Source organism: Polypterus senegalus, chromosome 10 (assembly GCF_016835505.1).
Source record: "Polypterus senegalus isolate Bchr_013 chromosome 10, ASM1683550v1, whole genome shotgun sequence".
NCBI lineage: Eukaryota > Metazoa > Chordata > Cladistia > Polypteriformes > Polypteridae > Polypterus > Polypterus senegalus.
In genome coordinates, this window is record NC_053163.1 from 14,438,450 (window position 1) to 14,450,627 (window position 12,178).

The 12,178-nt window shown below is 43.0% G+C and overlaps 1 protein-coding gene across 4 annotated transcripts in view; it reads right to left on the reverse strand.

Annotated features, from left to right (window-relative positions):
- Positions 1-5,257: 5,257 nt before the first annotated feature.
- mgat3b (beta-1,4-mannosyl-glycoprotein 4-beta-N-acetylglucosaminyltransferase b) overlaps positions 5,258-12,178 on the reverse strand; it is a 125,136-nt gene continuing 118,215 nt past the window's right edge. For all 4 annotated transcript variants that reach the window (XM_039765281.1, XM_039765279.1, XM_039765282.1 and 1 more), the window contains exon 3: positions 5,258-7,133. In XM_039765281.1, the coding sequence (XP_039621215.1) occupies positions 5,673-7,133 (1,461 nt within the window). In that variant the 3' untranslated portion in view covers positions 5,258-5,672. The remainder of the gene's footprint in view (positions 7,134-12,178) is intronic.

Consider the following 12,178-nt stretch of genomic DNA (forward strand, 5'->3'; position numbering starts at 1 on the left):
TCCGGTTTCCTCCCACAATCCAAAGACATGCAGGTTAGGTGGATTGGCGATTCTAAATTGGCCCTAGTGTGTGCTTGGTGTGTGGGTGTGTTTGTGTGTGTCCTGTGGTGGGTTGGCACCCTGCCCAGGATTGGTTCCTGCCTTGTGCCCTGTGTTGGCTTGGATCTCCTATCCTTGTTATGACAAAATGTTAGCATGACCATATTTAAGCTCTTGCCATGTGTGTTAATCTGCAGTGGGCTGGCGTCCTGCCTGGGGTTTGTTTCCTGCCTTGCGCCCTGTGTTGGCTGGGATTGGCTCCAGCAGACCCCCGTGACCCTGTATTTGGATTCAGCAGGTTAGAAAATGGATGGATGGATGGAAAACTGTAAGATAAAACTCAATGAGATAATAAAATGAACCCAAATCCGTAGTAGTGTGGACGTAAGGTCAAGAACCACCGGACTCTCCAAACCAGGTGTGCGAACGCCAGAATATTAGAATATCTGGCATTGTCTTTACTATACTGTGGTCACGTAGACTTATCTTGGTCAACTGGAAGAATCCTAACTCACCTAGTCTACGTCAGTGGGCAACTGATGTTTTATATGATTTAAAGCTGGAAAAAATCAAATGCGCAGAACTTCTTCAAAACCTGGCAGGATGTGATCAATAGCATTTTGGAATAAGCATTCAAAGCATCGAGGAAGCAGGTTCTCTCCCTCTTTTATTCTATTTGTCTTTATTTCTTTATTCATTTATCTATTTACTTATTTTAACTAGCTTTAAGTTTTACTCTGCTGGCCTAGCTCTCTTTCTCAGGTTGTTTCAAACCATTTTTTTTTTATATAAAAATTTGTCCGTCAGTCATTTTCCAACCCGTTATATCCTAACACAGGGTCACGGTGGTCTGTATTTTTATTTGTATGGAATGCTATTTGATTTTAATAAAAGATTATCTGTAATGGCTGTCGATAAGGAATATGGAAGCAACAATCCTTCTTGTTGAGAAGATAACTCAGGGTACACATTTATATAGGACATCGTCCATATGGGTTCCTAGTGAGGGACAAGAAGGAGGCCATGTTTTACAGCACTTACAGATGAGGCGAGAACGAGATGGGCGACGACATTTTATTGAGCAAATTCGATGCAGTGCAGCATATTAAAATGAAGGGTCGGCTTGTTTCTGTCAGAGCACCTGTGACATTTTCAACAAGGATATGAAGGGAAGAATCATTTACATCTTCTACAGAAAGTCTTTGTGCGTTCATTTTGTCAAAAATGTATTATGCAAATGCAGTCGGACTCGGCTCCTATTTTCAAGCCATCCTAAACTGTCAAGTCAGCTGCGTGAAGCCTCCCCACACACACCGTCAGCCGTTTCATTTGTGCAGGAAGTGGGCCGCGTCTTTCCTTGCTTTCAAGCGGGCTCTTGCCCGCCACGTTCCACACACTTGGCACATCCTCACATTTTCTCTCACTTCTGCCCTGGACTGATAAGAGATTTTTGCTTGCTTTTACATTTTTTTTTTTTTCTTTCTTCCTAACCCAAACATTTGTTTTTGAATACTTTCGTACTTCTGAGATAAAAGGTTATACCCCTCAGGTATTTATGCAACTGGCAAACTTTAGCTCCTGCAGAAAGGCCTTTTCTGACTCGAGCCTGGTGTGTGCCAGGCATTAACTCCCTCTGTTTGAAGTAAAAATGTCAAGATGAGTTCATCCAAGTGGCATTTTTTTTTAATAAGGTGGTCTTTTTCTGTGTGCGTTGTTTATATATAAAAAGGAAGATTAAAATAAAAGCAAGATAAAGAAAAAAAAGTCTGCACCAAAATCCTCCTAAGAAAAAATAAAAAAACTTATACTTTACAGATTTATGTGTAGTGAATCCATTTCTGTAATTGGAGCGAATACCAACAACCTGCTACCACGAGATAATGGATTTTGAAATATAAATGTGCATTTATGTAAAAACAAAATAAATAAGTCACATTTGTTTTAGGCCTCTACGTATTTTCACACTCGGAATATGACTTTGAGATGAAGCGTGGCAGTCGTCCTCGTTCTTAACATTAGCTGAGGTGGAAACAACCTACAATTAAGCGTTTACTACACATTTTCTGCCCACAGTCAGTATTTTTTTATTCTCTCTCTTTATTCCTTCAGAATTTATATTTAGAAAATGATAAGGATGCCTTTTTACTGTCCAGAAGAGACTAAGTTGTAGCCATACATGGATTGGACAGAAATGTGCAAAGTGTGGGTTGATCCCTCCATTGTCTTGAGCAGGTAACAGATAAGGAAACTGTAAAAGCGTACACAGCCTTCCTTTATCGAATATAAATAAAAAATAAAAAATCACAACTTTCTTCGGAATACAAAAGGCGGAAAACTCCAAAGATCTAAAATGAGGAGCTTCTACTCTTTCTACTTTGTCTTTAAAAATCCATTTCCTGCACTCTCATTTGGATTTTCTCCCCCTGGGAACACGCAGTGGTCTCTTAAAACGAACGAGAGGAGAGGATCCACCATGCTGGAAAGTGAAGTGAGTCTGTGTTAGCAGATGTCTGCTGGTCATGCCACCGTGACGCGCCTTCACAGGATCAGCAAGTGACTACTTTTTGTAAGTAATAATTATCCTTAAAATTATTACGTGCAATGTATCATTTTCCCCAAGTCTGAATAATTCATTTTAAAAGTATATTACATTTCCACCTTAATATAAGGGTAAGTGTCTGTGTGTCCAGTCGGTTGCTATGTCTCGGTCATTCCAAAAGATGGCACTCAAACAGTTTTAGTAATAAAAATGCTTTGCATGTGTCATTCCAACAGATGGCGCAATACAGATATTAGCACTGCTTTTACGAATCCCATACCAAATTGTGAAGACACGCTGTTGGGGCTCCTTTATACCAACAGCAATATGCCTGCATTAAGCCTCACTGTGCAAGTTTTGCTCTCATTTTTCATTGTGAACATAAAAAGTGAAAGAACCTCGTCGGGCGAGTATTGAAAGTGGATACGTGAGGAAATTATCGTTCTAAATCGGCCAAGGAAGAAGAGTTGTTATGTGTAGTCGCAAGTGGAAATGCTGTACAGACGTATCTTGTAAACTATTTTTTTCCCATCGGTGTATGATGTAAAAGTCGTACTTTCCTCACGTTCCCATGTAAAAGTCGTAGAGTTGTGTAGTTTGTTATACCTTTTAGTTTATGTAAATTTATATTTTCAAGTGACAAGCTTATCACGTTCCCAGCATTAGTGAAAGTGGATATGTGAGGAAATTATCATTCTTCAATGGGCCAAGGAAGAACAGAGTCGTTATGTCTAGTCGCTAGTGGAAATGCTGTACAGACGTATCTTGTGAACTTCTTCTCGTCGGTGTACGTACTTTCCTCGTTATGAAAGTCGCAGAGTCGTGTAATTTGTCATGCCCACCTATTAACATACCTGTCAATTGATATACTCGGGTGACAAGATCAGCGACAGCAGTCATCAGGTGTTGTGCGAGGTGACAGTGTGTGACGTTAGCTTGACCATATGCGATAAGCATGGACTGGCGCCCATCCAGGGTTTTTTTCTGAACTGGATTAAGCAGGTTTGAGAGTGAATCGACGAATGATAAACGCATCGCCTAAAGCCATATAGCCCCTGTTCAAATCCAAGTGTAACATTTGCATCGGTATTTAACGTTGCATGATCCGGCAGGTTTACTGCAAAGGCACCGAAATCACCAATGTGATAGAATTTGAATGAAAAACTAAAAACGAACCCTAACTGCTTATTCTGTTTACCACCCACTTTACTGGACAGATTACATTAAACGAACATCCAAATCTTGACAGGTTTCAGCTTTTCCACGTGAAAGAAAGCTGGTGAGACGTGGCGCAAACTAAACGTCATCGCTCAAGCAAAGCAGAAGTGCAACATTGATTTCAGCCAGGCCGGCCCGCTTCCTTCTTGCATTTAAAGCTGTGCCTGTTCACCGTTTGCGTCATTCCAGTTCAAGAAGGAACCCTTTAAAATGATTCCCCCATTGATCCATGGTGACAGGAATATCCCGTTTGGCCTCCTACCCATCTTAAATAGCGTTACCTCCTTCATTGACTTTTTCTGTTCTAGCTGAAGTAATGACATTGTCAGTCCGCACGATTTACATCTTTACATTTTAACAATAAAGCAGCCCACTTCTAAACGTTTAAGGCCACAAATAAATCTGATCAAGTGCTCAGCAGCTATTGTAGCACACCCTAAAAACTCCTAACCAGCCCTCTTGGAGAGAGAAGAAGAAAGAAAAACTATTGGGGGGGGGGAACAAAGAAAATAAGTAACAATATACAGTACATTAAACCAGTGGCCGTTTCCAACACATTCTTAAACTAACGGTTTGAGCTCTGGAAGAGTTTCTTTAAACTGCACATCTGTAGAGCCTTTTATACAGTAGATTAGCAGGGCTTTATAATTTAGGGCAGCGGACCCCCAAATCCAGATGACTGTGATTTACACCCTTTGGCAGTTCCACTTTAAGCACTTTTTTGGGAAACAAACCCAATTTCTGTGTAGACCCTAAAGCACCATCCCTGAATTGTGTGCCATGCCGGTACCACCACAGTAATGGCGTCTGAGTGGTCCACAACAATGTGATGGCACAGGTTCAGTATGCATACGAGAATGCTTTTTATAGATTAGCATGTGTTTATATAATCGTCCATGCCAATACTGTGAATCCCACCCTTTTGCTGCAACAGATGAGCAGTAAGACTCACAAGTGGTGTAGAGGGTGGAGTTTTTGAGGGGGATGGCGGGGATCAGCATTCTCATAAGCCGCCATTGGCCCCCCGTCCAGGCCCTTTCCCTCTCACATGTTCTTGTAGGTGAAGCAGGGCCAGTGCCAACCTGAGCTATCTAGGGTTGGCACCGCACCCCATGCGACTCCAGTGCAATTCTTTTTTTTTTTTTTTTTGTGTGTGTGTGTATAGAGGGACACCCCAAAAAAACCAAGAGAAGTCTTTCAGCCTACTGTGCTATTGAAACAGGCTTAATGAAAGCCAAGTCTTTGCCCATGTTTTGATAATGTGGTTTTTGTGTTGCGGGCACAGCGTTTCTAGGCACTGGCACTCTACGCAGAGCAGCATGCCAGATGTTTTCTAAGGGGACACATTCAAATTCCCTACTGCCCTGGAAACTCAGCTGCAAGCTAATTGTGGTCACACCACCATCTGGAGTCATGCAGGGATGGCCCTACGTGAAATAATAAAAAATAAAAAGGATGTGCTTAATTATATATTACCTTTAATACTTCGGGGGGGTATTGGTTCATTACCGGGATGGGGGTAAAGAGAAGCAAAACAATGTTAAGCAATAAATAAATAATTGGCATCCTTACTCAAACAACAGACAAAAAAAAAAATAAAAATAAAAAAAAGTGACCGTCTGTCGTTCCTTACATTCAACCATTTTGCGTCCTCGCAGGCGAGTGTCCAGACTGTGCTCTGAAGTGCTTTACTCCTCCTGCCTTTCCTCCATTTTTTTTTTCTTCCCCCCCCTTTTTTCTAGTCCCCGTTTCTTCCTTCCGGTATTTTACTTCAGGTGGGAATGTTCAGTTTTAGTGTGTTGTGTGTTTTGCTTTTGTTTTTTTTTTTGATTTTATCTTAAAAGGGGGTCTCCCTTTTCTTTGCCTCGATCATCTTTCACCCACCTCTGTCTTTTCTGTAAGGGTTCAAAAGCATATATTGGTATTTCTTGAAATTGTTTAGCAGATATTTAGGAGCGTACATGTGCTCCTTGGGGTCCGCCAGTGGATACTCCTGTACCGTTCCATCAAACCATCCCCCTGTGCGAATCAGGTCCTTGATGTAATTTAGGTCCTTCTTGTCTTCATAATCTCCCCAGCGGGGGAAATCCCCATTCTGTGCCGAGGTGAGTTTGAAAAGGATCCCTTCTGGTGAAAAACACCACGAGCAGTGCCAGCCAGCAAAGTGGAACGGGCTACCGATGGACCACTGCACTAAAATATGGCCTGTGTTGTTCTCGTAGCTGCGAAAGCCAGGCATAGTGTAATACTCTCGCCTGCGGAGTTTGATTCCATCGTTTTCATAGACGTCATTCAGCATGCCAACTGTGCAACCGGATACAACCTCCAGAGAACCGGGCTGCTTCCAGAAGAAACCGTAAAGCGATTTTCGCATGTGAATGGCGAATGGTTCCGTCCAACCATCAAACAGTTTCAGAAACTGAATGCCCTCTCGGGCCGGGATTTCATCAGCGTCGTTGATCACAAAGACGTCATCCCGCCGCAACCCTTTTATCCTCTGGATGCCATTCCGGGTCAGGTAGGTGCGAAGATAATCATCTGCGATCCAGCCATCCTGTCGGCCTCCTTCTGGGAAGTGGTCAAGGAAGACGTACAAGATCTTGTGCCGAATGTAGTCATAAGTGCCATTTTTCAGGCGTTCAAAGAAGTGGAGGGGACGGTGGTCCCCATAGGCTGTGAAGTTGGATTCACAAATCAAGAACACATCGACAATGTCACCTAGCTCGTGGAAACGCACATGCAAAAGGTCAAACTCATGGTTGACGTTGATAGCGTTGATGACCCTCCTTGGTATCTCCCGAGGCGTCAGCCTCTCTTTGGTAGGCAGAGTCGAGTGCTGTACCATGGTGGGGACGCCACAGTAGGGGCCGTGCCATCCTTGCCTGCACACACACTTGACAAGACGCTTTCCCCTCTTGAGTTTGGTTGTCAGTCTTGGCACAGCTACTGCATGGCCTGCCTCCTCTTCAACAAAGAGTAGCTTCCTGGTTGGGGGCTCCTGGCCTTCAGCCAGAATAACCCTTCTCAACCGGGGATCCTTCATTGCCATATTGTCCTCTCTGGAGCGCTGGGATGGCGGTACTTTGCCATCTCTCTCTGCAATCTCAGTTCCCTGGCGAAAGCAAAGTGCCCCAGCCTTGGTCCGGATAAAGTCATGATTGGGCTTATCCTGTAGGATGAACATTTGCTTATGAACGGTTTCCAAACTCCAAACGGAGTTGAGGAGGTTGTTGAGATTTCGGTCTGCATATCTGGAGTTTTCAGGAAAATCTGGGTTGTTCACATATGGCTGGTTCTGGTTGTGCACAAAGAGGTGGGCCTGCTGTCCTCTGCTTTCCTGAAGGAAACAGAAAGAACAAAATTTTATTTAATAACTAGCTGTCCCCCATAGCTCCACCCACATAGTAGTGATGCATGACAAAACTTTAAAAATCAATAAAATAAAAAAATGTAAATATTGGTATGGAGTCTGAGAAGAATTTCTATTGATAGCTTTCATATGTGAGGGCTTATTGATTTACAATATTTTTGGTTTTGCTATCGGGGTGAGAATGTAGCTGTGATCTCTTTGCCAAAAATGTAAAAATTTGGCGGGGTATCTCTGCCACTGTATCTGATCGTGTTCAGGTCTGATGGGAGAGTGTCCCCCACGTAGGGAGAATAGCACGTGGCCCTGATATCTCTGGCAATGATCAGCTACCCTCTAAAACACACATAGCTCTGATCTCTCTGTCAAAAACGTCAAGCGTGACTCTTTAACAATCTCTAGATGATATTGTCGGCTGAACAAACCGGTATCGCTAGCTAAGTGGAGGCGAGATACACTCCAACATGTGGCGAGAGGTAGAGCGTCTCGAATGACCGCACCTGGCTCCCTACTCCTGAGGTCCCGCCTCCCCCTTCCCTTGGCCCACAACATATCTTGGATTCATGCAAATAAATTGGTGCCGCAGCCGAACTATGGTACTTGGTGCAATGACAGAAGTCACAAAATCAACCAGAGTGTTGTAGCGGTGCTACTATTCGTTAAAACCCCATCTCCCAGCAGTCCCTCTAGAAGCTCTGATTGGTCTTCTGTCTGGGGTGCAGGGGCCAATTGGGGTCAAAAGTGCCCAGAGTGGCTATTAAAAGGAGGGCAGGTGTCCAAAGAAGAAAAGGTGTTTTTTGTTGTACAGTGGAACCTCGGGTCACGAACGTCTCGGACCACATACAAATCGGGTTAGGACCAAAACGTTCGCCAAACTTTTGCATCTGTTCACAACCACACACTCGGGTGATGAGCAAGCCAGTTTCCCTTCTGGTTTGTATGCGCCGATGATTTCCGCTCGTGTTCAGTCTCTCCCTGTGCAGCGAGAGAGAGAAAAGGCAGTTAAAGAATTTTTTTTAAAGAGACTGCTTCGAGCGTTGTTTTAACCTCGTTATATTGAATGAAGACTTTTTTCTATTGGATTTTAACCTCCACTTCACTTCTGTTTTTATGGGATCATTTATTTATTGAAGGATTCTGAAAGCAGCACTGCACTTTGTTTAATTTGGACTTTGTTTTTGATTGTTGTTTTGTTGATTTTAATAAAAGCACTTGGCACTTTTTGCACCATCCGATTGCTCCATTGTAGTGCCTCACTGTCGTGCTCATCGGTAACATTACTGACGGTTGTAGCGGGTGCCACATGTGCTATTATTCTGTTGGGCGGTTGCTGCCTCTTTGGGTGCATTGCTGTAAATACACCTTTAAGGCGGAGGTCATAACTCGGTCAGGGTGGTTGGTGTTGAAAGCTTAAAAACCAGTGGTGGAGCAAAGAGAAGCGCCAAGAAAAGTATCTACTGGAACAAGTTCGTTTTTTTGGAAGACTCGGCGACAGAAGGGAGCCACGTCTCGGACGAGATTTCTTTGATTTCGCTGACAAATAACTTGGACTGGTAAGGATTAAACTTTGTTGTTATCGGCTCGACAGCCGGCGTATTCCAGTAGGGTTTCTCTTTGCCCTGAACAGTAAACCCAGTAAAGCCATTTGGACAGTCTGGTTTTTCTTATTTATGAACATCGTGTGTTTAAACCAGAGAGGGGGGTTTTGATTGCTATGTATGTGTTTGTTTTTTTTTCTTTATATATGTAAAATATATTTGTTCTTTTGCTTCTTCTTTATTTGGTGATATGGCTTGTTGTTCATGCTAAGCTGGGACTGGTGGTGGGGGTCAATAAAAGGACGAGCGTTGGTCACGTTGCTCGATAGATTTTAGATATTGAACTGCTTTATACTAGCAGTTTTGTAATCGTGCCTTAACTCGGGGTTTAGTTGTTTGCCCGGGGTTAGCGGTACACGGTGACGGGTTTAAGGAATCCCGGAAGCGAGATGAGAGCATGCAGCAAACCCACATCATTACAGACCTCAAAACTAATCTCTTCTCCACCCAGTTCCTCCTTACGTCCTTCATGCCAGAACTCGACTATTGCAATGTTATTTTTCTTGGTTGTTTACGGTTAGTTTTTGTATAAATTATGGATTTTTCAATTGTTCATTTTCTTTCTGTGCTTAAAAGTCATTAAAAAGAAATGTTTACAGCGAGCGGTTCGTTAAGGCTGTAGCGTGAACTCTTGCAATGTTAGTTTTCTCTGTTCAAGGTTTTCTCAGTTTTATTCAATGTTTTTACATTTAGTTTACTATTACACTGTGCATTCTATGGTATGTTTAACTATTTTTTGTGCTTAAAAATCTTTCAAAATTTATTTACATACAGTTTGTACGGTCCGGAATGGATTTATTGTATTTACATACAATCTTATGGGGGAAATTACTTCGGGTCATGACCAAAAACCAGACGTTGGGAACGAATTACCGTCGTGACCCGAGGTTCCACTGTATTCTGTGTACCCGTTTGTCTGTCTTCTGTTGATTAACCGTACTTAGTCGTCGCCGTCTCGGATTGTTTCGTTGTTGGGGTCGGGATCGTCTTCTGTCTGCCTGCGTGCCGAGGACCGATAGTGGATTCATGGCTTTCACCGCAAGAAAAGGGGCTCTCCTGAACCGTCCACCTGTCTTCACCTTTACAGTGTCTACCGGTAGGACTGTCTCTTCATTCCCTTTCAACGTACAGATCTCTGGACTTATTATTATCTTCATCATTTCATCACATCCAGTGCTGCTTTTCATGGACTTTGCTGTGGGGGGGTTGCTTGTGTTTATGTGTTTAATGTAATATCACCATAGGGGTACAGGGGTGGTATTGTTTTAAATTATTTCATTATATTCCCAGTGTGCATTATTTTGTCTCGGTTTGTGAGTGTGTGCGGGTCGGGCCAAGGTTGGGAGCGTCCCTGGGATCTCCTCTATAAAAATAAATAAATCGCTGTCTTCTTGACGGCGTGAATCTTGGCGGCACCAGACCGCTACAATGTTAATGCAAATTTAATCGAAAAAAACTCTGTTAAGTTCTCTCGTGAAAAGTGGACAGACATACAGACAGACATTGGAATTTATATATATAAAGATTAAATGAGGTAAACACACTGCATAGGTTACAACGGTTTTCTTAAACAGGAACTAAGAAAAGCACTCAAATGACCTTACAGCATATTCAATGGATAACTTTTGGTTGCCATGCAGCACTCCTAGACAAGACCCCTCTAGCGATGGCAGTTATTCACCAGATAACCAAGGTGGTCTGAATTTTTTGATATACAGTAATCCCTCGCTATATCGCGCTTCGACTTTCGCGGTTTCACTCTATCGCGGATTTTAAATGTAAGCATATCTAAATATATATCACAGATTTTTCGCTGGTTCGCGGATTTCTGCAGACAGTGGATCTTTTAATTTATGCTACACGCTTCCTCAGTTTGTTTGCCCTGTTGATTTCATACAAGGGACGCTATTGGCGGGTGGCTTAGAAGCTACCCAATCAGAGCACGTATTACATATTAACTAAAACTCCTCAATGCTATAAGATATGCTTGATTGTTTGCTTGTCTCTGCCTCTCTCTCACCCTCTCTGACATTCTCTGCGCCTGACGGAGGGGCTGTTTGCTTAAAAGATACTGACGCTCCTCTAAAAAAATGCTGCTTTATTGCGGTGCTCGGCATATTTAAAAGCACAAAAGCACACGTATTGATTTTTTGATTGTTGCTTTAATCTCTCTCTCTCTCTCCCTCTGAAATTCTCTGCTCCTGAAGAGAAGAAGTTCTATTTGCATTCTTTTAATTGTGAGAAAGAACGGTCATCTCTGTCTTGTCATGGAGCACAGTTTAAACTTTTGACTAAAGGGTGTTATTTCATGGCTAGAGGGCTCTAATAATGTTAACAGGGTGGGAAGAGTTTATAAGGGCTTAAAATATATAAAAATAACTACACAAACATATGGTTTCTACTTCGCGGGTTTTCGTCTATCGCGGGGGGTTCTGGAACGCAACCCCCGCGATCGAGGAGGGATTACTGTACTTCATTGTTGGTTCCAGATTGGAAATTTCCTTTTCACGTGAACTTTTAGCATTTTACAGCACCACTTTAGCAATTTTAAGGTTGTGGGCCTTGTTCGAGAGCCCACCCGAGTAGGATTACCACCTCAAATCGGTTGAATAGTTAAGCAATCTACTGACTTAGACCACTTCCGCACTGCTGCTTTTTTTATTTAGTCTCCGTTTTCATCTTTCATCCACACAGTCTTTCAGAGACGCGTACTTCTGAAAACGCAGCCTCAGCGTCGTAATGTGGACAGGTAAAAACGCAGGCCGGAAATGGTCTTCCCGTTGGTTTGTGCTTATTATGTGGCCCTTCTTTGAGTGGATCCTGCTTATTACAACTTGTCATAACCTGACCGGTTAAAAATAAAATACATTTTCCAACATACAGTGGCACATTGAGGTATGGGCGATACGGGCAGCCGCACAGGGTTCCTGCTTCCAAAAAAACCAATTTCAGAATGGTGATTACAGCCTGAGCCGGTCAATCCATTAGGGGTGTCATTAATGAAAGTTAAGGGGCGGACGGAATGTACACAGAAGGGTGCCAATTATGTAACTGAAGGGGCACATGCTCCAGCCACAGAGGATGAAGTCAAGTAATACCGTTTGTGTGGCGTCACCCAAGGAGGACAATTGTCAAAGTCTAATACAAACTCTAAACAGGCTTCAACCAGCACGGATGGGGTAAGTAACATATTATCCATCCATCCATCCATCCATCCATCCATCCTCTTCCACTTATCCGAGACCGGGTTGTGGGGGCAGCAGCTTGAGCAGAGATACCTGTCAGAGCTTGGCCCGCATTGCCAGTAGTAAGTCGAACCCATTTCCAGTGAGGACTGCCCTTTGTCACCGATTCTGTTCATAACTTTTATGGACAGAATTTCTAGGTGCAGCCAGGGCGTTGAGAGGGTCCGGTATG